This window comes from Dermacentor variabilis, chromosome 10 (assembly GCF_050947875.1).
Source record: "Dermacentor variabilis isolate Ectoservices chromosome 10, ASM5094787v1, whole genome shotgun sequence".
Lineage (NCBI taxonomy): Eukaryota > Metazoa > Arthropoda > Arachnida > Ixodida > Ixodidae > Dermacentor > Dermacentor variabilis.
In genome coordinates this window covers 24,425,625-24,451,046 of record NC_134577.1, presented here as the reverse complement: position 1 = coordinate 24,451,046, position 25,422 = coordinate 24,425,625, and the positions used below count along the sequence as shown (strand labels likewise).

Here is a 25,422-nt window from a genome sequence, read left to right as displayed (position 1 = left end):
GATAAGTGTTCACTGTAACACTAATACATTTCGCCACATAATTTGAGGACATATTTCTTGAAATTGGTGCTCAGATTTATGCTAATTGGATGTTACTTCATTACTGCTGCATTTCAATTCTGCGATAGAGACATGCTCTAAAGTGATTAATTATAAGGTAAATTGGTGTAATTTTGTAAATTAGCTAACCTAAACCTGCAATTTGCTTTGGAGCTTATGTCCACTGATTCAAGTAATTCAGCTGGTGTAACAATTGTGAACCACAGGAGATCTTTAATTAAAATCCGTTCCCATGAAAATATATAACCCAGTGTTTGTGTAATGAGAATCTAAGTCATGTCAGGAAATTACGTGAATGAAAGACATAAATGCTTTGAAGCTTTTATTGAAACACTTGGTTACATAATAGTATCACACTCATGAACTTCATGGTGTGCAACAAAAACATTTAAATAAACAGTATTGGTAAAGGTAACATTAAAACCCACAAGTCAATTCATGTTTAAGCTTCCTAGACTAGACTGTTGAAAGCTAGTAACAGTGTTCATAGCTGCATTTATGCACTTATACAAGGTGCCTGGCATTTGTAGAAGCGTGCTGCATAGTAGGATCTTTTAAGACTAGCAGGCACAAACAACATTCATCCCAGGAAAATGTTAATGTTTTGTAATTTTTCAAGACCTCTAAAATTAAACATGATGGGAGCCGTCATTTAAAACATGTAGTAGTTAGTGTATGCAAGTTTATCTTACAATGTTGGTTTTTAATAAAATGCTGACCTGCACATAAAAGTCTCAAAAAAGCGAAGCAGAATGTTAACAACAAAATGTGCTCCAGCCTTGAAGACAATAAAGATGTCCCAATGCAAACTTGATGGGAACTAATATTAAGATCACGAGGTAACTAGTCTATGAAAGTCTCTTTGGTAAAACGCTGAAATGTGCATAATATTAAGGAAGTGAACAAGGATGTTAAGAAAATGTCCTCTATCTTTTGAAGACAGTGACGATCTCCCAACGTAAACGTGGTGGGAACGGTCATTAAGAACATGAGGTAATTCGTATGCACACATTCTATCTTCTAGGGCCAAATCTCGGCACAATGCTGAACTGCACCAAAGAGGCTCAGAAAGTGAACCTAGGCGCTGAGTCGGCTGCACCAGCCATGGAAAGGAAGCCGCCTTCTCCAGAATCGTCATCTTCACCAAACAAGGTGAAACCACCGTCTTCAACACTGGCTCCAGGACTCGGTGCTGCGGCACCAAAGGAAAACTCTGACTGTGGCGGACTCTCCTTCGGACTTTGACTATCCACAGGCTTTGGCATTTCCCCTTGCTCGGGAGACTGCGTATCAAGAGAATTCCATTCAGCTGATGCAACTGGGGACCGTGCTACTTGTTTTTGTCCCACGTGAGAAGCACCGACTGTGGGTGTTTGTTCCAGCATGTGCCCTTGTTTGGGAGGCTGTGCAAGCTCAGCTGCACAGCCTCCCTGCCGCTCCTGGTGTCCCCTGCTCGCTTCGAACAATGCAGTTGAGGGATGTGGAGGTGCCTGTCTCTGTGTTGTTTGGGCAGGACCAGGAAGGCCCAATCGTTCCTGCTGGAAACTTGCAGGCTTCGCAAAGTGAGCCGTGTGGTGGGATTGCTGCTCTTGCAATGCTGCGATCCATTTAGCTGGCATGGTTGTGGACTTTGCAGGCTCTCTTGGTGCCATGTTGGAAGGACTAGGCAGGGGCATTTTTTCCACTACACGCTGGTCATCTGGAGGGTGTTCAGGCTGCGCTGCGTAACAGTCTCTCTCTTCCACCGATTCTCTGCTCCACTGAGACGATGACATGGCGAAGGACTGCAGAAGAGCTTGTCTTTGTGCCGTGCTGGAAGGACGAGCTGTAGACAACTGTTCCAGCAAATGCTGACGAGCTGGAGGCTGAGAAACCCGAGTTCCATGGAGGGCTTGTTCGTCTTGCTGTCTTCCATGTCCGGGAAGCTTCTGATCATTTGGTGCGGGAGCACGGCGGTCCGTTGGAGGGGTAGGGATAGGGTGTTTTTCTCGTAGTGTTCCTGGAGAGGCCTGCTTGCCAAAGGGTAAGGCAGTATTAGCAGCTGCAGGCTGGGAAGGAGTGGCTTGAGCAGGTGCAGAGGAAATTTCATGCTGGGCACCAGCTGGCACAGGAGTGGCTCTAGCTGCCAGAGAGGGTGAGGTTCTCTCACTGGGAGAAATGTGAGGGTGTTGACGTGGTGGTTTGAGAGCTGGTGTCGATGACGAAGCACTACCATCATCGATTCGTGGCTGCTTGCAAGGAGGAGCAAATGTGCTGAAATCTGCAGAAGTGGGCGGCACAGGTCGTCTCTGAGCTGGAGGCTTGGGAGCAGGAGCCGACTCAAGCAGCAGTTGTAGTTCACTCAAGAACGTCAAAGAATCGAGCTTAGGGCCTCCAGAGGCAGGCCTTGATCGTACCACAGCGCTACTTGGTGGCGGCATCAATTGCGGTGACATGCTTGGAGCGGCACTTCGAAGCGGTGGTCCTTTCTCTAGCCTTGCAGGGGCTTCCGTTAAGATGCTCTGGTTCTTGGTACTTGGAATGGCATGTGTTTCAAAATGGAATGAAGTTGATCCATCAAGTGACACTGAACAGGACTTGTTCTGAGGAGTCTTGACGACAGGATAAAGCTGCAATGTCCGAGTCTTTTCAGAAGTTTTGTCCCTTGCTTGTGTATGTAACTTGCCCTGAGGCAGTGCCGCCTTCGTGGACTCCAACTGTTGGATTTCGTCTTGCAACTCTTGTACTTGCTTTTCTTTAGTTGCGCCTTCGACCTTAAGCTTGGCGAGCCTAATAATGAATGCATTGAGTTCATCTTGAGCAGCCCTCTGTTTCTTTGAGCGCGCCTTTTGCAGTTCCTCATCAATGGCACACTCAGCTGCTTCCTTCGATTTGCATTCTTCCTGCAGCTCCGCGACTCGCTTTTCCAGGTTCGGAATATCATAAGGGCGTTTCACTTTTTCCTCTAGCTTTTTTGTATGCCGAAACATCGCGTCAACACGTTTCTTGTGCTTCTCCAGCTCCGCATCTAGGTCGGTTGACCTTTTCAACTCTTCGTCGAGCTGCTTCTCCATGGCGCTAGCCTTTTCCCTCAACGGCTTGTTCATTTGTTTCAGCGACTTCACGTACGCTTCCTTGGTTTTCACATTGTCTTGCTGGGCTTTCACAGCTGCTTCGTCATTTTTTACCGCCTCTCTATAGATCAACACCTCCGATTTGGCCTTGTTCAGTCGTTCTTGAAGCCATATTTTTTGGAGTTCTGCGGCGCGGACTTCTTCGTTAGCCAACGCTATTGCGGCAAGCTCGGCATTTATAAGCGACCGCGCAGTTTCTGTGGTCGCTCTGGGCGCATCCATTGCTTCACAATTCACCGTCTGGCGCCCAAATCACTTCTCAAGGTAGAACCAAGTCAAAACTTAAACGAGACTCACGCTAGCACAACGGAAAATTGGTTGCTCCGGGGCACGCACGCAAGGGACTCCGAGCAGAAGTGATAAAATCGTTGTGTTCGGTGGCGTCCAGACGTGGGCACCGAAAATGTTTACTGTCAATAAGACGTGCCCTACTAGTGTCAACTAAAGTAGCTCGCCGAAACTTCGCGCCGAGGCTGCCGAGACGCAGTTTTGGTGGCTAGATGAATATGGTGCACCGACCCATAGAGTTCACCGACTGACCCGTCTAGAGAATACTTCGCCATTTCTCCGCATCATGACGCGAAAGTGGCGCTGCGGTCCGTAGAACGTAAAGTCGCTAACGGTGCTGAGTGGCGCGTGTCGTCTGGTGCGCCTGGTATTCGTGGCCAGACCATATGGTGAGTTGGCCCGCAACAAATATTGCACGCTCAATGAAAAATGTCATTTGTAGCAGTAAGTTTGCGCAGTGAGGCCCTGCGGGTCTCTATTATTGGGTGTCTGGGTGTTGCTGAAGGATCTGGAAACTTCTACGACGCAAAAGTGTGCGGCAGAGTAAGCGCAAGCTCGCTTACGAGGACAAATGACCGTAGTCAACATATTTTGGTGATGGCATGTCTTTCTCATAGAAGGTGCGCTTATTTCTTCGCTTAAACTAAGTCAGGTTTTAAGTTTGCGAAGAGGGTGCTTAAAGCAGCATTGTACTCGGCATCTACAAGAGCAACAGATAGAAGTATACCGGCTGTGCTCGAAGCCCGCTTTTAAGGACAGTTCCTCAAATTTCACCCATATGATCGACCAAGATTAATTAAAGATGCCATGATATGGGGTTCCCGCTCTTCTCTATGATATAATGCCAGAAAAAAATTAAAAGCGAAACATTCCTTGATGTTTCTGTGCTGGAGCTTACCAGCGGTGTCAGCGCGTACGTGTTGCCCCATGCTCACTGGATCTGGCAGCGAGATGTTCTGCGGCTGCTGCATTTTCTGTTAGTGCAAAATTAGATGGCGACACCACCTTCGATAACGTCATTTCGGAAGCATATGAGTGCCTATGCCAGGAACCGACGGCTGAACCATAACTCTGCAGGTAATTCGCTTGTTCCTGAAATAAAATTATGCCACCTGCGGCATGAAAAGCAGTGCAACTTTTTCACGAATCTTTAGGAAGGGCAAATAACAATGTAAACTCATATGGGAGCAGGCAGTATAATTGCAGCTGCCAGTCCAACATCATTGCTCCATACGCGGTTGTTAACCGCCGTGATGGGTTAGTGGTTATGATTATGCTGCTGAGGGCGAGGTGGCGGGTTGGCCTACCTGCTGTACGAGGCTACTGCATTCTGATGGGGACCGAAATGCGAAACGCTCGTATACTCATGTGAGGGGCACGTTAAAGAACCCCAAGTGGTCAAAATAATATCCCGAGGGCCTCGCATCGGCGTGTGTCGATCATAGCCCATATGTTAATTGTCTCTGGACGTTGAACCCCATAACTTATTAGATACAAACAATACTTAGCTGCACCGAATCCACGATAGAAGCTACGTGCTAGTTCATAGACTAAAAGCCTAAACTAACGCCGCACTTGTCGCGAAAACTTCAGTGCTAGGTTCTTGCACATGAGCTAGAAAAATAATTCCAGCACTGCGTGACTTCTTGCCCATCCGGCTTTGCTTGCACTGCTCGGACTGGTACTTTGAGCGTACAGCGTAGGTGAAGTCAGCGGTAGCGATATCCTCAAACTCGTCTCTTGTCTGCACTACGTACGGACAACGACGTGCGCAGGAGCACCGTTATACTGATAGCAGCGCCACTCTTGCGTCATGATGCGTAGAAGTGGCGAACAACCCTCAGTTGGCGTACTTACTCCCATGTCGCAGTTGTCCCGCGGTCACGAAAATCTTTTCTCATCGTGGACACACCGCGTGCCCTCTCCGTTTCAATCAGTAAACATTTCCTGAGCACACCCTCTAGTACTTACGGATTTTAGCGCCACCACTGGCCTAACATCGAGGCGTAGTTTTACGAGATTTTGTGTTTACAATCTGAGAAATAAGCTTGTATTCGCGTTCAGGAGGCGGCAGAGCAATTCGTAAAATTATTTTTTTCGACGCGAGTTTTGTGGGAGGCCGGGAGGGGGCTTGCACTCATAGAGTTTCTCACTACATTAATCTATGCTTGCACTAGAGTGGTTGTTTATTCTACGGGGTGCGCGCCAAAAGTTGCCGCCAAAAGTCGTATCGGTTACGAAGTTCACGCAGTGGGCGTTCACATTTTGAGGCAACAGCAACGACGGCAACATTTATCTCGTGTTGTTTGGAGTGCATTTGAAGACGCAGTCCTGTCGCGGCGCGCACGGGCTTATCGTAGCTCGGTGTATACATAGTACGTGGAAAGTGGCGAAACGTTCCCGAGTGCGACTTTCAAGACCGTGTTAAGTGAGCCTGCTGTGTGCATCTCCCGGATGCATAGAGTTTCCTGACTGATCACCAGGTAATATTCGGTGCTCCTCCCCTCCGACAGCCATGGCTACAGTTTTTTGTCACGTGTGGTGAGCGCATATGTACGATGTTTTACGTCTCGGCGTGGCTTGGCAAGATAACGTTCGTTTTTGAGACTGGCGTGTTTCGAAGACTTGCTTCGCCTGATAATTTCCCGCCGGAGGTTATGCTTGGGTTAGGTGCTTCACCTCCAGTCAAACGGCGTGTGCCATAGGAGGCTACACTCTTAGGCAAAGTTACACCCTTTGGCTTGCCCCTTCTGCCACACAACGATAATCGTTATCTTGATGCGTTTCCTTTCTTTAACGCTGCGAGCCCGGAACTTTCCAGTAAGGAACGGCACGCGCGTTATCAGAAGGGGCACTCCAAAGGGTGTAAACTGTTCTATGCTGATAACGCGCGTGCCGTTCGTTACTGGAAAGTACTGGGCTCGCAGCGTTAAAGAAAGGAAACGCATCAAGGCAGATAACGATTATCGTTGTGTGGCAGAAGGGGCAAGCCAAAGGGTGTAACTTTGCCTAAGAGTGTAGGAGAGGGAAATTTGGCGCTAGCGCGGATGCCAACGTTATCTTGGCCTATCGCGTGTCTTACGAAGGGGGTGTCGCCACCCGTCTCACGTGCCTCCACACTAGTCCCGAGTAAGGTCGCTGGATGTTTTAGTACGAAAGCATTATATGCCCCATTACGCGAAAATCCGGCGTTGTCGTCGGCGTGAGAAAGAAGGTACAAAAAAAAAATGGCCGACGGCGCGACAAGTGAAAACGCTTCAAAAATGCTCGGATTGACGTCAATTTCTCAGGGGAGGTTCCTGAAAACGAAGTAAATGAATGGCCTTGAATGGAAAATTTGGTACATTTCGGTATGGATAGGAATCGATCCCGGGCCTCCGTCGTGTTAGACGAACACGCTCCTCCGATGCCATGGCGGCTCCGCGTTTCTGGCTTACTGAAGTGCGTGTGTCAACAACAACGACAAGGACATTTATCTCGCGTTTTTTTGTAAAGTGCACTTGGTGAAGCGGTCCTGTCGCGGCAGCACCCATATCGTAGCTCGGTATACGTATGTGGAAAGTGACGAAACATTCCCGAGTGCGACTTTTAAATCCGTGCGAGGCGACGAGTGAGCCTGATGTGCGCATTTCCTGGATGCGTAGAGTTTTCGAACCGATGACGAGGCGATGTTCGGTGCGCCTCCCTCCGACGCCACGGCTACAGTTTTTTCACGCGTGGTGAGTTGCGTACACGCACGTCACGTTCAAGTTGTGGCCTTGTGCGTGCGTCACAGGACACGTGACGGTGCAGACAAGGTGGCGCCATGTCACGAGTACGAAATGAGCGCGTTCATGGCGTTCCGATGCCAGCATACAAACGGTACAATTGGTTTCGCATTCCCACACGTGAGCAGTCTTCAGTGTGTCTACTGAATTTTACTTAGGGACGTTAGTCCAGAGCTTTCACGCGCGTTCTGGCTAAGCGGAAAGCTAAGCGATGCGCCGGCGTTGCTTCTGCTTCCAATCGAAAGGCAGTGCTCTGCGCAGAAAGAGCCTCGTGGGGTGATCCCGACGCATTGACTGTTGCCTGTCGCGACAATCTACTTTTGTCGCGGTTTGTACAATACATAGATCTTATACGGCACCATGCACGCCCATAGGCTCCGCCATATTTGCTCACGTGACAGCGCCATTTGAGCGCCTTCTGATCGGCGTTTGCTACAATGGCCACGGTGGCCGCAGGCACGGCTCGGACAACCGCTATTGCGGCGACCACGGAAAGCTGTGAGTAAACGCAGACGGGTAGGGGCCGCCACCGCCGAGACTTTCGCGGGACCACTAATATATGTTGACATTGCGATTTATGCGCCGGCAGCAGCAATTGTATCAGGACGAGGCCAAGGCACTGTGCAGTGCAACCTCATCGTAGCGATAAGACCCCTGAAATGGAGCCGTTGCAGATGACAGCGGCAACCGGAAGCCCAGTTCGAACGCGCTGATGTCTCGGCTCGGCCATACACGTGCGTGCCGTCGTTGTCCATGACCAAGGAGGCCATTTCGAAGAAAAACCGGCCCAGACTCGTCAGACGCGAGCTCGTGCGAACGCGGTCGCGTCGGGTTTCGGTCAACCCGATTTCTGGCTCGACCCGCTTCTGTCGGGTGCATGTAAACGCAGCCTGCATGTTCAACGACTTCGTATAAGGGAACATAAGCGTGTGCGCGCGCGGCTAGAATGCCCGCTTGCGACCTGCTCCGCGACCACTCGCTGGCTGTTTGCGACCGCGTCATTTTCGTCGCCTGCGCTAGTTTGGAAATGTTTTTCCCATTGCTTACGGCGCAGATTAGAACGCATTCGCGCACTCTTGAATTCGCGTTGCTATGGAAACTGAAGTTGCTCGCGAGTACATATGTCAATCGCGCCTGCGCGGGTTCGACGTACTGCGCTGGCTTGCATGCTCATCGAAGTGCAAAATTCTGTGATACTTCAGCTAAGCGGTGGCGGTAACGCATGAGTTGGTTGCTGCAGGTGGTGTTAGCCTGCGGGCAGTCGTTGGCGGCAATCGGTCGTCAGTCATTGCCGCCAGTGTGCGTCTATATATCCATCGCTGGCGGTAGAGCTTGTGTTCGCCTTGCGGAAAGGTGAGCATGGCAAACAGTGTTGCATATATATATATATATATATATATATATATATATATATATATATATATATATATATATATATATACACGGGCACTCCTTGTGCAGCTGAGGCGGTCGAAGCTCGCACGCAGTCTCGCCATACAAAACAGACTGGTGGGCTAGTTGGTATTGCGTGTTAATATTTTTAGCGCTGTGTCCTGTGTGCCTTCTCTTGTGTCGTGCGTTTCTTTGCGCCAAAAAAAACTATCATCGTACACTTTCAGGTCTCTGTCACAGTTCTTCCAGTTTTACGAGAGAGCGTGTTTCCTTTGCTCTTTCACATTTTAAATAAATTGCACTAAGTTATTCCCGGTCTTCAGGCGGAGTGTTTCTGAAGCGGCGTGTGGCTGCCTGATATCTGCTCGTTCCCTATTCAGAAGGCGTTCAATGGCGGCGGGCCTGTGTCGACCCCTGGTGTGGGTTGCGCAGACTGCTCGCTGTAAAAGGTGTGTAGTGTTATTGCCTGAGTGATGTCGGCTGTGTTTCTGCCAGCCTTCCTTCGTAATTTTGGACCATCGGGCCAAGTGGTGTCGCCGTCTTATATAGTTTATAGGGCAGAACATTGGGGCAGAAGTTTAAACAGAGCTGGTAGTTTGGCACACGTGTTAAAGAAGGTTCATGAAAAATGCGCCAGTTACAACGGAAATGCCAGAACAACTCGTATCAGGAATTCCCACACTTCTCACAACACTCGCGTGTGTGTCTACAGACTTAAGTAATAAATTACAACGCAGCCGCTGCCCAGTTCAAGGTACCGTGTATCCCGGGATATAGATGGCTTCCGCTGATCGCGAACATTCTGTCTTCCTAATTAGCCAGCAACGCACCGATCGATTTCATTGCATCGACGCAGCATACAGACTGAACGTTCTAGACAGAAATATGGACGACCGTACGTGGCCGTGTCTAGAAATGACACTTCGCTATCAAGGTGTGACAGCCGCTGCATACATAGTTCACTTAAAATCATCGCATAATCTTATTTCAATGTCTGTAAGTGAAATATACACGTGCCTGCATGGGGCGTTGCGCTGCTGAGCTTGAGGCCGTGGTTTTGGCATGTAAAACCCCAGAATTTAAATTTTGAGTGATAGTCGCTGGCGGATTCAGGGGTGGGGAAGGGGAGAGAGGGGGGCTAGGGGTCGGTACCTCGGGGCCAGCCCGGATTCGGTCCTGGTGAAAGCGACGCTTTGCCAACGCACGCTAAACCTCGCAGGAAAGCAGGGCGTTTCGAGCAGCATTGTGGCTACAAAAGTAGCTCACCAGAAAAAAGGAAGTTTGCACCCTTTGGGGCGTATCTTGTCCCCAAACAATGATCGTCATATGTCTTGCTTGCGTTTCCTTTAACTCTGCGCTCCCGGTACTTCCACGTCGCGAGCGACGTGCGCCATCAGCGTTTACTGGAAAGTAGTGAGCACAGAGCTTTTTTTTTTATCTCAGGGCATGATGGCGTTGCTCATAAAGAAATAATAAGCGAGCGCCACCGTCGCCCGCGTGTGGCCTGAAAGTGACCCGTTGCAAAGAGTACAGTAGCCCCTCGATATAGTGAAATCGCTTTATTCGAAATAACGCTTTATCCGAACTTTGTCGTGGTCTCTACTGCAGTGAATGCAATCGCACTGGGGCCTGACTGCGCTGCTTAGTACGGAGTGTGGAAGCGGCGAAACCGCACGAGACTACTCGGTGCTCTCGCACGCAATGGCCCTTTGCTTTTCTTTATATCAACCTAGCGAGTCAAAAAGCGCTTTGAAAGCCAGTCTGCCAAGTGAAAAAATCTCCTTGGAACTAACTGTATCACGTGCTGATAGCCGAGAGACGATCCAGCTGCTAACCGGCGTCAGCAGAATTTGACCTCTATGATGCCGCCACTGAGCGAGGCTTTGTTTCAGTATGCGTTCTACTAGCTCCCGCGTTGTCAGAGCGCAAATTTCGCGTTATTGTGCTCTATTCATAGCCTCTCCGCTTTTAACGAAATATCGCATATAACGAAGTCAATTTAGTGTTCCTGGTACTTCTGTATAACGAGGGTTTACTGTGTGATAAAACATTTGGGACGTTCCGACGGCCGCCAGTATTTTTAATGGAGAATCTTAAACCTTATTAAAAAAATGACAAGTCGAAAATGTCATATTGATATTTATAGAGAGTTTTAACTTGTCCCTACACGAAATTACTGTTCACGAATGCAGGGCTACGGGACACACATATGTGAGCAGCCGGGTTGGTAGCGTCATCTTGTGGTGCAGAGTTTAACCGGAAAGGACACAGGAGTGCTTATTACGGTATAACTATAGCCGCATTCTACTTATCTGCTCGTGTAAAGCGTCGGAAGCGGTGCAGTCAACAACCTGTGGCCGCCGTTCCTTTTGTGTTACGGTTGCGACAAGAAAGCCCATGTACAAGAACGTTTCACGCGTTGTTGTTCGATAGAGCATCACTAGGTGTCGCTAGCATCGTTACTGCCGTTCGCGTTTACCGTAATCCGGTGTTTACACAAGCTACCCGGTGTTCCCGTAAATATTAAATCTTCCCCGTGACATGGGAAGCACTCGCCTGCTCCGCTGCGGGGCACCTTGAGAGGAGCCACGACGTCCCACCGGTCCCGCTCCGGGCAGTAGCGCTCGACGAGGCCGAACTTGGTGGCGCTGTCGCAGCCGCCCACGGCGTACAGTCGCCGACGGACCACAGCCGCGCCGAGCCCGTACCGCGGCAGGGACAGGCCGGCCACGCTCGTCCACGCGTTCGTCGATGGGTCGTACCTGCGCATCGCCCACCGAATGAGCGCCGGTCTTGTATAGACTGTATTTTTGGGGCGCCGGCGGACCCGTTATATAGTTCTGATCCTGCTTTACTGCTTCTTGGTGTATCCGATGTGGTAACCTATACAAATAACGCTCATTTTTTCCCCCCTTGCGACAGGGACGTTAATTAGCCCGTCGTTCGTTCCCTCCGGCGCCCGTTCAGAAGTGGCGTTCAGAAGTGTAGACGCGTCTCGTATCGCGTAAACACGAAGAAATCGACACGGAGACTCACCTCTCGACGCTGCTGAGGCAGTTGGTGCCGTGCGATCCGGCCACGGCGTACAGGAGTCCGTCGAGCGCGGCGAGCCCGAGCCTGTGCCGGGGCACGCCCATGGGGCAGCGCTCGCTCCAGCTGTTGCGCGCCGGGTCGAAGCAGTGGACCACGGGCACGTCCTCACCCAGCTCGGGCGGCGGCCGGAGCACGCGACCGCCGACCACGTAGAGCAGGCCCGCGAGGAAGGCGCCGCCGGGACCGCTCCTCTCCAGGGGCAGCGGCGGCAACGCGCTCCACGAGCCGGACTCGGCGCTGAAGTAGTCCACCGTGCTCAGCGAGCGGCGCAGGTAGCCCCCGGCCACGTACAGGAGCGACGGGACGCTGGGGCATCGCTCGTCGCAGCAGCTGCAGCCACGGTGTAGGGTCAGGTCCTGCGAGCGAGCGCGGGTCGGGTGGTTCCTGACTAAATAGATATATGGACCGGTTCGCGGGGTGCGGAAAGGCAGGCCTGCAAATACGGGCGCAACCGGAACGAGACGGACAGCAAAATTTCCGGCACAACCAGTCACGCGACGACTGTCGACGTTGATGAGAACAATATAAGAAAACACACAGACACAGGAAGTAGAAAAGAAGCACACATCACAAGCACGTGTGTGTTCCTTTTCTACGTCTTGTGTGTTCACAGCGCTCTAAGTTTTCCCAATAATGCATTACCAACTAGCCCACCTGTCCATCCTTTTGTAATGAGAGTATTCCAGCAATGGGGGAGGGGGTAGCGACACCACCGTACTGCCACCGCTCCGAACGCCCCCATGTGTGAGGCGTCTGCTGCAGCCGAGCTCCTCTCTCACGCTTCCCTCTGTGGACACGATGTCCGCCTCCTCTTGCGTGGCCTTCCATAGACTGAACCAGTAGCATCCAGGTGTGTGCATGACGCCGAGAATTAATCCTTCGCTGCCCGCGGGCATTCGCGGTGCAGCGCCAAAGCGTTGGGCTGCTTTGCTTGAGGAAGCCGTTCGACGCAAGCCGACGCAAGCCGCTCGAATCCGCTCAATACCGGATAAATTTTGGGGATCTTTTTGTATTGAAAAGCGGCACAAAGAGGCGAGAGAGCTGACTACAAAGTAGGTGCAGTAGGCTGAGAACGCTAATCGCATTAAAACCGCGTTTGTGTTATCCTTGTTATATCCGTGTTCATGTTTTGCACGCCTGTCTTTCTGCATACCATGTATCTCCCTGCCAACTTCCTCCAGAAATAACGGCCTTGAGCCTTGACGGAGGCAGAGATGTACAGGAAGGATGTCCACGCTTAAAGGCAGACAAACTAGAAGACAAAATAAATTAGGTCTGGTAAAGTGTGAACTATATTCAAGTCAATTTGTCGGTTTCGCGGTAAGAGGTTAATTACCAGAAGGGAGTAAATGCAGGTCACTCTTCCATTTTCTGTTTCGAATGTCGCGCAGTAAACCCACCGCCGGCACTTTTAGTCCGACGTCATGAAGGGATGGATCAACAGTGGTTGCGGACGGGATGGAGCAACCGTTTTCCGACAAGGACATTGCCGCACAGAGGAAATCTCCGTCTTCCTGCTTACTTCTGTCTTGTTTAATTGTTGCGTCACCGATTTCATCGTAGACGTCGTATTCAGGACATTGTTGCGCAGCAAAAGTTCTCGAAACTTGCATTATACGTTCAATCTTCAATTGGCCGAATGAGCCAGAATTACTTCGTTATAGTAATCGTCGCACGTACTGCACTACTCCTTTATGCGGGTATTTCAGGGGGAATTTCGCTTACTTCGTTATATTCATCATTTCGTTTTGTCCCGTTTCGTTATAACGATGTTGGACTGTAGCCCGATCAAATTGACCCCTGATCGCGAAATTAACGAAGACAGTGTTTCTAAAGCATACCTTATCAGCCTAGAAGCTAAACATTTTGACATTTGTTTTCCTTTAATCACGACGGGCAAAGCAAGGGTCCTCGAAACTTGCATGATAGGTTCCGCCTTCATTTAGCCGAATGAGCCAGAATTACTTCGTTATATTAATCGTCGCATGTACTGCACTACACATCTATACGGGAATTCAAGGGGAATTTCACTTCGTTATATTCATTGTTTCATTTTGTCCCGTTTCGTTATAACGAGGTTGGACTGTAGCCCGATCAAGTCGCCCGCTGACCGCGAAATTAACGAAGACAGCGTTTCTAAAGCATACCTTAACAGCCTAGAAGCTAAACATCTTGACATTTGTTCGCCCCCTTCAATCACGGCGGGCAAAGCGAGAGGTCTCCTGCGCGCCCTCACCCGTACGACGTCCGCGAGGTAGTCCGCGCAGCCGGGCCGGTCCCTCAGCAAGGCGCACTGGGCCAGCTGGCGGCGCAGGAAGCTGGGCGCGAGCCGGTGGCAGCGCACGGCCTTCCTGAGGGCGCTCTCGAGGTCGCCGGCTCGCCGGCGCTCGTCGTGGCGCACCCATCGCACCAGCGCCTCGTACACCTCGGTCTCGCTGCGCACGTTGAGGCCATCCCTGCGCAGCAGCTCGAAGAGCCGCGACCACGGCAGGGACAGGAACTCGTCCAGCCGGCACACCTGCGTGGTGCGAATGACGAGGGGGGAGGGGAGAGGGCGACGTGTATGCGAAATCACGTGCACGCGATTTTGAACAGCGACCAGCGACAGGTTTGGTCGTCGCGCCATAAAAGAAGCACGGTGACACAAGGATTTGATGTGGGGAATGAAGCTTGTATAGTTCGTGCATCTCGCTAAGGTTGGGCCTGTTGGTGTGCTATTAGAATGTGTGAAACGCTGCGCGTAAAAGACGCGAACAAGGGTCTGTATTTCCGTTCCGTGCTCTTGTCCGTTTCTTTTGGCGGAGCGTTTGGTGTTTTGTTCGTACACTTGAAATCCTTGAATAGCATTGAATTAGAGAAGACAAAAAAAGAACGTATTCAAGGGCCCTTTAGACTAATTGGAAATAAATGCGCTCCTTTGTCTTCCTTGAGAATTGGGGTCTTGGGTGACTTCTAAAAATTCAAGGTAACTCCGCATCGGTGCTATCCCGTGGATACCCTCTCTAGGAAAACGAACCTATGTATTCTCTTTTGGGAGTTTCGCTGTGCGACTTCAGTCTCCAATGCCCACAGCCACTCACGACTGTCTTGTTTCAATTGACGTTGCCTTCGTGGTGCTATAGACGAAGCCAGATTAAGCGACCAAGCCGTACCACCATTTTTGTTGTTTTTGCTAGCTGGTCGACATTGCAGTCATCGCGGCTCCGTTTTCCAGGCCTGGACTCTAGAATTGCCTGGAGGAAAGTAAGCTTTTAACCATTTGACTTTAGCGTGACGAATATCCCTGAGTGAAGCGGGACACTATTGACCCTCATCGAGCGAACTTTGATGTGCCACAAGGAGCTTGACATCGCTACAATGGGAAAGCCAACTATGACAACCCACGTGACGAGCTTGAATCGTTCGGGCTGTTCAGTGGCTGCTTAGCTGTAAACAACTGCAGCTAGGTAGGAGGAGATATGAATACTGATATTTATGTGTATGACTGAAGTTCGTTTCAACTTCCTTGAATTTTGGCCTTCAGCAACCCGGAAATCATTTAATTTCGCTTGGGATAATATGCACGAACCCTGATAACGCACAAAAACATTGTTCTTCGTTCACGGGCATGTGCTGTTTTTGCAGTTCAATAGTGGGATCAAGAACAAAATGAAGCCGTCATTTCGTCACAGCGACCAACATTTTTCACATGAGAGGAACTGCTTCAATCCTATATATATATATATATATAGACTGTAGGTCATTGGGTCTCGGCGAGGATCTCGACTAGCTGCGACAGCCTTGGTTCCTTGAGGTAGCGTATGAGGGTTTACCAGGCAGTTGCCTGCTCCTAAGCTAGCGCATTACGTCACTGCTACAGTTACTGCTGCGTCACTGCTACGCGAGTGGCGCTGGCTAACACTCCCAGTGCTAGATCTAGTACACATAGTCATCCGCCTATATTATGCTCAATGCAGGACGAACGCCTTTCCCAGCGATTACTCGTCTCTTGCGCCAGCTAACCTCATCTTTATGTCTACAAATTTCTTAAGTTCATCACACCACCTGATTGCCCTGCCCTCCTCAACTGTGCTACCCTTCCCATGGCACTAATTCCGCAACTCTTAACAGACCACTGGTTATTTGCCCCGGGAATTACGTGGCTTGCTCAGCTGCACTGGTTTCCTCTCAATCTCAACTAGAATATCTGCTACCCCCTGTATGCTCTCTAATCAACACCGCTGTCTTCCTGTCTGGAAGCAGGATCGGCATGCGTTGAGCGTATACTAAAGTATGCAGCGTGGGCACCCACCATGGAGAAGTGCTGCTCGGCGAAGCGCTCAGCGCGGTCTTGCAGGTCGCGTATGTGGTGCTGCTGGCAGAACTCGGCGATTCCGATGCAGTTTGAAGGGTCCAGCTGGCGCTCGAGGAATCTGCAGCAGGCGTTTGTTATGCGTTGCACCTAAAACGGTGCCGCTCGGAGAATCACTTGCACTGTTCCCCGCCACACGGGAAGGAGAGAGAGAACAAACATGAATGCGCTCAGCTAACGACAGCTGCTGCATACTGCACAGCTTCAACTTGGTCTACATATAGACATTTCCAACGAGAGCTTCCTGGGTGTCGCCATAATGCCCTCCGGACTGCTGTAATTACGCTTGAGCCACCCGCAAAAACACCACAGAAGCTGCATGCAAAGCATGCCTTTAACTGTAGCCCCGCGCAACAGCCCAAAAAGAGGCGCTCACTAACCCGATGCAAACGTCTATAGAGTGTAGACCACTTGGCATGTGGTCGGCGTGCGCGGCCATTTTAACCCTCCTGGTGCGTCGAAAGTTAGGGGTTGCAGCGGAAAGGGGAACATGACGCACTGTGTGGAATAGGGAAACGTGCGCATGCGCCGGCGGAACACCTCGTCCTATAGTCAATGACATCAATTTGTAAAAAATGCAACACACAGGAGGCCCCCCGAAAAAGCGTGATGCGCCTGCTTTTTATCTCTCCGCGCATAAGAAAACGACTACTCCCCAGTGCCTCGCGCGCGGTGGAAGACGGCACGCTTCCTCCCTAGGGCGTGCGCGAGATCAAGCCACCATCTTCGGCTCAGCTTCGCACGCTTTCACCCGCACGTACAGCATACGGCGCGCGGCCATGGTTTTATACCATTTGGACGGTATACGGAACATCACGGCGACGCCGACGGCGGCAAGGCGCCTGGTATTGCTATCGTAATAAAAAAGCGTAGTATAGGCATGCCACAGACGCTAATAGGAGGTGCCCCTGTTGCATATAGCAACAACAAACACGCCGCCTTCACGCACCACACGCATGAACATCGTAGGGACGAAGAAGGATTATAGCACAAAGGGGCCGTTTGAATAGGGATTAGGAGAGGAGAGAGATGCTGCCGGTTATCATTTGTGACCGGCCAACGCGAGCTGTAGCCTTCGCAGCGCTGCACGCAGTTTGCGAGACGAGGACTTGGCTCAAACTGCTCCTTTGGGGATGTCTGCAAGTTAAATATCTACGGCGTAACAATGCAAAACGCGTCTATACGTCTTTTTTTCTTTTTTCTGCACGTAAACTGGAGCGCTGGCTACACCGTTTCAAACACCGCCCATTGCGAATTCAAGATGGCGTCCCCCAGAGATATACAGGTTACTAGATGCTTAAAATCTATGTACCAGTTGGCTCAGAAATCTAGACGAGCATAGAGAGGACAGGCAGTGAAAATGCAGCAGCAAAAGTCCGTTTCCCATCTAGGCATCTTTTACATGCACGCTTCTAATCTTGCTCCATATAAGTTCCGCTAAGTAAGTTCCACTAAGTGAGTGGAACGAAATGAATAGTGTTATGTAGTAGCAGTAGCAAGGATGTCCACACACTGGAAGAAAGTAAAAAGTACACGTAGATTCCACTTAATATGTGGAACAAATTTTGCAAATGTTCCCCTTACGGAACTTATGTGGAACAAGTTTAAGTGTACGTACGTAGGCGGTCGCTGCGCAGGCGCACACATCAAAAGATGGATCGAAGCTGAACTGCTCGTTTCGTTATATCTCGTTCTTGTTTGCTTTACATAGCTTTTGGTACCTCTCACGACATTGCAACCCGTAGGAACATTCTGCAGTGGAGTGTTTAAGCACGGCCTCAGAGATCGGGCAGCTGACATGTGTTGCGATCTCGGAATCAAAGGTTAAAGCGCAGGGCTGCACAACAAGCCAGTGCGAGCCAAAATCAACCTCTCTTGAGAGCCACGCCAGACGCACTTTTGTGAGAACCGTTGGATGTTTTGCTCGCGGAAAAGAAGGCGAATCTTTAGGTGTCATCGCACTCGTTGCTGTCTTCAGCACGTCTTGTAACGGTCGTGTCGGTCATAAAAAAATAATAATAGAATGATGCTGTTCTGCCGAGTCGTAACAAAGAACGTCTGCTCATGCACAGAAGTAGGTGCTTAAGAAGAGAGACGCCAGTTTAGCGCCTCGATTAGAGATGATTCCGTATTTGTTCTCTTCGAAGTTCTTATAAAGACGAGTGAGGGGTTGCTTTCTGTACGTGTCTTCTATAGCTGCGGTGAACACAGCAGGTTGGCGCTTTAAATGTTATAAATTTTGCATTCATGCGTATATACATACGGGCTGGTCATCGTTAAGTTAATCGTTAATCCCCCTAATTAACTTCTTAATTACATTACGGCACATATTGTAATTTACGAATTGTGGCCACTGAGTTTGCAAGACGCGCCCACTTGAAGTGAATTTCCAGAAGGACAGACTTGGCCTATGGTGTTAGGCTGCTGAGCACGAGGTCGCGGGATCGAATCCCGGCCACGGCGGCCGCATCTCGATGGGGGCGAAATGCGAAAACACCCGTGTACTTAGATTTAGGTGCACGTTAAAGAACCCCAGGTGGTCAAAATTTCCGGAGTCCCCCACTACGGCCTGCCTCATAATCAGAAAGTGGTTTTGGCACGTAAAACCCCATATATTATTAAGGACAGACTTGGCATGCAGTCCAGACTTGGCATTGCGAAATTTCCAGTACACTCTTCGGTTTCAGTTTGTGCATGTTATAATGACAAAGAAATTCGGTTGTTTTGTTTTCGGTGACCCTGCGGTCCACATACTTTTGCTCACGGCTGTACATGTTGTGCAGCCCCTCCCCCTCTCTGGTGACTCAGTATAACGAGCTGCCCCCCCCCCCCATTTGAGGCGCCTTCTGCGCATGCGCATTTGAGGCCTCGCGCTAGGATGACACGTATACGTATATAGCGTCCGTAAAACGCGTGATCTCGCCCTCCCCTCCCCCTCTGTGGGGACTCGGTATAACCAGCACCTCCCCCCCCCCCCGTGCCGTTGAGGCACCTTCTGCGCATGCGCATTCGACGACTCGCGCGAGGATGGCACGTATACGTGTATGTATAGACGCGTGCTCTCGAGTGGGCGCCCACCTGCAGCATGTTGGCGGCGAGCAGCAGCTGGCAGACGCTCTTCTCGTCCACCTCGATGCGACCGGTGTAGGCGAAGCGCACGATGAGCTCCATGGCGCGCAGCCCGACGTCCTTGATGGAGACCCGGTGCGCCTGCGACTCGAGCAGGTTGCTCGTGAACATGGCTCGGAAGTACGGAATGGCGGCGGCCAGCACCACCCTGCGCACGGCGAGAGAGAAGTGCCGCGTGTTTTCTTTTTTAAGTGTGTGCGGAGGTTGCAGATTGTGCCCTTTGGCGACTCGCTCAAACTTGGAAGTCTGCTTATGCATTGGCAGTCTGTAGAAAGCGCATATCATTATTTTTGATGTGGTTCGTAAAAGGGTTGTGCAAGGTGCCCGCGAGATTGTGACCTGACACTGTTCACTTCATTCTCTCCCCTCTCTCTCCAACTGGAGCTTTATTTTAAGCTGTAACATTTATAGATTGCTCACAGAAAACCCGTTATATGTCTGGACTACAAATAAGTCAAATTAATGGTTCACTTCGACCAGTTATAGCTAGTCTTCGGCGACCCGTCTACATAAATACAACACACAAAAAAAGAGGACAAGTCAGAGCAGTCTCCACAGAGGCTAATATTAGGCAGTCTCTAAACCTTCTGAATTTTTTTCACGAAGATTCTTGCCGCATACCTGTGCGCCTGGACTACGCCTTCGCCGGACGCGTCAATCTCGACGTCGCACAGCTTGCGGTCGCGCCACAGGGACTCGAGCGAGGACAGGGCCTCGCGAGGGTAGGACGCCCACTCGGACTGGTCCTCCCGGTCGCCTGAGGACCGCGGCGGCGGCGGCGGCGACCTCGACGCGTCGTCGTCGTCGCTGTCTCCGCTCCCGTCCGCACGTCGCGCCCCCACGCGGAAGCAGCGGCCGCGTCGCCGCCTCGTGGCGGACCACGGCCGGCATACTCGGCTTCGTCCTCCTTCACGGTGACCTGTGTGTTCCGGACGCATGCTAGAAGACTCCTCCTGGTACCGCTGCTGTCCGTCCATTGCAGCCCGCGCGCAACCGCTGGTGGTCGACGCGAGACCGCGTCGCAGGTCCGTGACTTCGTGCTGTGTACGTGAAGAACGGATATGAAGAACACGCAAAAAATTTGGAGTCCAAGACGAATCCCCGTCATGATCATCATTAGCTTGGTTGAGTACATTGCTAGGCAACGTCCTCTTTCAGATATGTTCATAACCTTTACCATGATCATTATTAGCTTGGTTGAGTACATTGCAAGGCAACGTCCTCTTTCAGATACGTTCATAACCCCTACCAGTCCCGCGCCAACACAATTTTTTTTTCTTCACGGCTTGTGCGCGAAAACGACGTGAATATTCCGGTCAGTGAACTGTGGCAAAGCGTACCATATGTGATCTGTACACGTCATCGCCATATTTCTACGTCCACTGCAGGACGAAGGCCTCTCCCAGCGACCTCCTCCAGTTGGCCTCTCTTGTTGCGTTAGCCGATTACAAGTTGTGCCTGCAAATCTGCTCATTTCATCACATGACCTAATTTTCTGCCGTCCTCGACTGTGCTTCCCTTCCCTTGAACACCCATTCTCCGGCTGTGATGGACCTCCGGTTATCTTCTCTACTTACATGGCCTGCATTATTACGTGGACTGTCAGGACGCCGCACACGTGGCCTACTACGTATCGCGACGAGCCAAATAAATACAGTGTAGGGTTGGTCGGATTTAGCCCATGCTTTCTTTTTTTTGCGGCTTTGTGAATACGATTACGGGCGTTTGTGCCGCTATTTAGCAGTGACTTGAACTGTGTTCGTAAAGTGCACATTAATTCGCAGTGACACGCACTGTTGTTCCAGTAAATATGTTGCTTCACTGTGGATAAAGGCAGCACAAAAACATTAAATTGAAAAGCTACGCATTTTACGACGTAATTTTAGTCCGTATTTTGACGAAGGTGATGCGATCGCACAAAGTTTCGATGTCACCAGGGCATTCTGCATTCTCCAGTTACAACGTTCCCCACAAGGCAAATACTTAGAGAACTAAGCAGTGAATTTTTTTTTCGACGATTAATAAATGTATTGGGAATTATTGTGTAAGTTACGATGTCCGCCACTGCTACAAAACTTGGCAGAAAAAAAAAATTATTGTTTTACTTCAAATACCCTTTCTTAAAAATCTTAGATAAGATTTAAAAGGCCATCGTCAAAGAGGCACGCGATATGCAAAGTGGTACGGACTTGCTACGTATGGCTTTGAGCTGATGGATCCTAAACGCTTCTAACGAGTGCCGATCGCTTCTAGTTTTGGTACACCCGACTTCTCGTTCATGACATGTATATACCATAGCGCCGCACGTCACCGTATTTCCTCAGTAGAGGTGTGGGTCGGCGCTCCACAGTCATTAAAATTGGAAAGTTCGGAGACTCTAAAAGCATCGCGTTGTGTAACGTTCATATTTCTGGTCGTTGTGGTTATAAAAAATATGAGCCAACATTTTTAATAAAGCCGTCTCGTAGCGCAACGTTAAATTGCCTTTACTTGCTAGCCTTAATTCAGTGACTGTGGGCGTCTTCGTGGACTTAGCAATATTGGTGTATCGTGTATCTTAAAAAACCCGATACCTCAACTAGTGTATCGGAAATACAAACACTGATACCTGTATTGACGGCTGTATCGAGATGCAGATACAGGATACGCGAAGAGTATCATACGATAGTAATAAGATACGTGTGCCTTCGTTACTGCCAAGACCTTGGCGACGGACGTTGGCTTTTAAGGTGAGGCTTCGTGGATCCGAGTCGGACGCGCTGGTGCTACGATCGGTGTTTTGCCTCGGGTTATTGCGGAAGCTGCACTTAAAGCTGTCGGACGCCACAAAGAAGGCTTCGCTTCTTTGTGGCGTTCGACAGCTTTAAATCGCGGCGTTTGGATTGTGCAGAGGAGCGTGGGTGGTATGCGGGATAGCGTCAGCGCTGGGAAGAATTTCGCGGCAACAGAATAAATACTAGAAGGGAAAACGAAGGGTCAACTACCACCTTTCTTTTCTTTCCTTTTTTGAATTTCGCGCCGAAATCCCAGTGACGTCAGTGCCACGCGTCACGGACGTCAACCTACTTTCTCGTATTTGGGTCGTTACAGCGCAGTATACATAGACGTTCTCGAAACTTGCTGAGCCCAGTCTTTTAGGCTCCTTTAGAATACGACGTGGTTCCATCTTTACCGATAAAAAAAAGAAAAGGTTAACTGGAGCCGAGAGGCTGACGTCACAAAATCTGTTGCGTCACGGCCAGTTGGTGCGGAAAGTTCGAGGCGGCGTCACGACCTCTCTTCAGTGCTCACTTTTTTTTTCCCCGGCTTGCAAAGTTCGCTTTCGCGGAAACGGCGGCCTTTCTTTTTTTCTTTTTGTACGAGCTTAGTTTACTGATGGCGCTCAATTCTTTATTCTCGTTAGTGTGTCCCTTAAACTGCTTTAAACTCCGTAATTTGATTAATTAAAGCTGGCTGCGCAGTTACGTATACGCATCTGCGTTCCGTCACGGCTGCACTCGTGGAGAGAGGAGGAGGCCGAGGGCGGACTCGAGCAGTTTGATAAGAGAGCTGTTTCCTATCTAGCCGGGCGCGCGCGTGCCGATGAGGGCGAGTGTGCGACGAGCCGCGGAACGCCGTTCTTATCGTTGGTTCTTATCTCCGGGGCAGAGGGGGAAGGGGGTGCGATAAATGACTTTGCGAATATTACTCCCATGGAAGCTACGCTCCTCTATCTCGCGTACTACCTAACTGCGAACGCGCGCGCACACGCGCACGAAATACATAAGCCGGAAAGATGTTACAAAACTAAACGAAACTATTACAAGCAAAAAAGGCGAATCTACCCGCCTCCAAACGCAAGCCTCACGCGAGCGCAAGCCTCGATCCTGCGTCGAATCCAAACTAAATCGTTCCCCAGCCCACATTGGCTATCCATAATTACCAACGGGCAATGGAACCCAATATGTCGAAATTGCACAAATCAAACATTGGCTACCCAAAATCACATTCTTTGGGGGTGCGAGGGCTTACCCCCTCCCAGGTCGCTCCTGCCAGCTCCCTCACAACAGACGTGGGAAGAGCTGCTCAGAACGCCGGATGAAAAAGCACAAAAAGCCCTCGTTGCCTGGGCCGAAAGGGTCGCTCCTCGTGAGGGGCCATTCTAGGACTCGGGCCTGCCAGGTCATAACTGAGCAGAGTCTCAATAAAGTTGTTACCACCACCACCACCGGAAAGATGTTCGCATTCCCTTGTCATGTGACCAAAGCTGACGGAAATGGGGCGATAATAAATCCGCATGTGATAATCATTATCAGCATTATCATAACATTGATCATCATCATCATATTATTATTTTAAAGAACCTCGGGTGGTGAAAATTTCCGGAGTCCCCCACTACGGCGTGCCTCATAATCAGAAAGGGGTTTTGGCACGTAAAACCCCATAATTCATCATCATCATCATATTATTATTATTATTTTATTTATTTATTTATTTATTTATTTATTTATTTATTTACAAATACTGCAATCCCGTTACGGGATTTTCGCAGGATGGGGATACATCATTATGACATGATTATCAGGGCAAACAAAAGAAAAATTACATGGACTAGTAAAAAGACAATACAGATATCATGAAATAAAAGATACGCTTCGAGTACAACTGAATCAATGCATCTACTGCAAGTGCAAATGTAACAGAGCGAAAATAAGAAAATTACACAATATGGGACATAAACAAATTCAGGGATGGCTGCAACACCACATCGTTGGACAGCTGATTCCATTCAGTTACGACCCTAGGAAAAAATGAGTATTTAAAGCAATTTTTGCGGCTAGTGAAGGGGGTAATTGTTAGAGCATGTCGTTGCCTTGTAGCATAACCTGTTGAAAAGGAAATAATCTCAGAAATATCTATGCTGTAGTATCCTTTAATGAGCTGAAACAAAAATTTTAATCTGAGAACACGATTCCTTTGGGTTAGAGTTGGCAGATTGGCTCTGCTTAGCAAGGCTGTCATCGACGTGCGCCCAAAGCTGTTATATATATAACGAACGGCCCGCTTTTGAATACCTTCTACTTTATTAATATCTTTTTTAGTGAAAGGATACCATATTATGGATCCGTAATCTAAAAGTGGCAGCACAATTGCGTTAAATGCAAGAAGGCGAACTTCAGGTGTCAGTCTTCTTCTTCTTCTTCTTCTTCTTCTTCTTCTTCTTCTTCTTCTTCTTATTATTATTATTATTATTATTATTATTATTATTATTATTATTATTATTATTATTATTATTATTATTATTATTATTATTATTATTAAACATAACACTCGAAGACAGGCTCACAGCTATTGATTTAAAGCGGTACTTGGTATTTTTGACTATTCATTTTTTCTTTCTGTTTTCGTTAAGTGAAGGTCCTGCCCCTCTAAATCTAGAAAAAGAAATAGTGACAAGCCTCGGAGTACCGCGCGTAAATAGTTCAATACGATAGTTCTTGTGCAGTCAGTTTCGATTTCATTTCTACACTGTATTGTGACGTCGTGACGCCGTATGTGATCGCGTGGGAGCAGGACATTGCGTGTAGGGTAAGAGGCGGGCACCCCAAATCGGTGGAATTATAAAGTTTTCAATCAATCAATCAAATTTGCAAAGTTTTGACATTCGCCCCGGCTCGTCCGCTATATGCTGCCACATCGGCTGTCGCAAGCAACGACTAGCAGCATAACGGACGACCCAGCGAGCCGGAGCGAGTGTCGCTACATCGCTCTCGAGTGAGTGATTTGAACCACTTATTTCTGAGTGGGTTTTCTTTTTCTTTTTCGATACCTTCGTAAACGTAACAATTTCGCTCTCCGCTTGACATGTATCTACAGACGCAATTTACAGAACTGCGATACCTGTTCTTGGTGCAAAATTGCGGGTGCGTGATGTTTGTGCATTAGTTAATTTTTTTTCTGCTTCTACATTTTCGAGAATATATATTTTTAATCTAGGAGCGATAAATCAAAATTCCGCTACCAAAAGACGGTACATACAAGTCAACGTTTTTCTCTGAAGTTCAGCAAATTTCATTTGAGTCGGGTCAGCCTACATTTAATGAAAGCAGATTTTCCGGCGTTTTGCATGTATTTGAACACGGAAATTGGAGTAGGCTCCGAGCGAAAAGATTCCTCTCAAGGCTCTTCATAATGATATGATTGCGAAAGAGTTTAATTTGCGTAAGGAAGACGATGAGCTGCAGTGCCT

The 25,422-nt window shown here is 49.3% G+C and overlaps 2 protein-coding genes across 4 annotated transcripts in view; both read right to left on the bottom strand.

The window, feature by feature from the left end:
• Window positions 1-25,422, bottom strand: part of LOC142560156 (kelch-like ECH-associated protein 1) — a 37,977-nt gene that overhangs the window by 5,482 nt on the left and 7,073 nt on the right. The window contains exons 2-7 of one of the 3 annotated variants that reach the window (XM_075672027.1): window positions 19,815-20,233; window positions 19,143-19,274; window positions 16,005-16,125; window positions 13,950-14,231; window positions 11,657-12,069; window positions 11,177-11,382 (exon numbers count right to left, since the gene is read on the bottom strand). In XM_075672027.1, the coding sequence (XP_075528142.1) occupies window positions 11,177-11,382; window positions 11,657-12,069; window positions 13,950-14,231; window positions 16,005-16,125; window positions 19,143-19,274; window positions 19,815-20,170 (1,510 nt within the window). In that variant the 5' untranslated portion in view covers window positions 20,171-20,233. Of the gene's footprint in view, window positions 1-11,176; window positions 11,383-11,656; window positions 12,070-13,949; window positions 14,232-16,004; window positions 16,155-19,142; window positions 19,342-19,814; window positions 20,234-25,422 lie in introns of those variants that run through there. The other 2 variants (XM_075672026.1, XM_075672028.1) reach the window with 2 other exon arrangements.
• On the bottom strand, window positions 368-3,980 carry LOC142560155 (uncharacterized). Its single transcript, XM_075672025.1, has one exon. It carries the CDS (start codon window positions 3,393-3,395, stop codon window positions 1,125-1,127), a length of 2,271 nt encoding a protein of 756 aa, XP_075528140.1. The 5' UTR covers window positions 3,396-3,980; the 3' UTR covers window positions 368-1,124.

What these genes read in the sequence shown, in the direction of transcription:
- LOC142560155 (XM_075672025.1), bottom strand. Translation starts at nt 3,395, where the DNA reads ATGGATGCGCCCAGAGCGACCACAGAAACTGCGCGGTCGCTTATAAAT.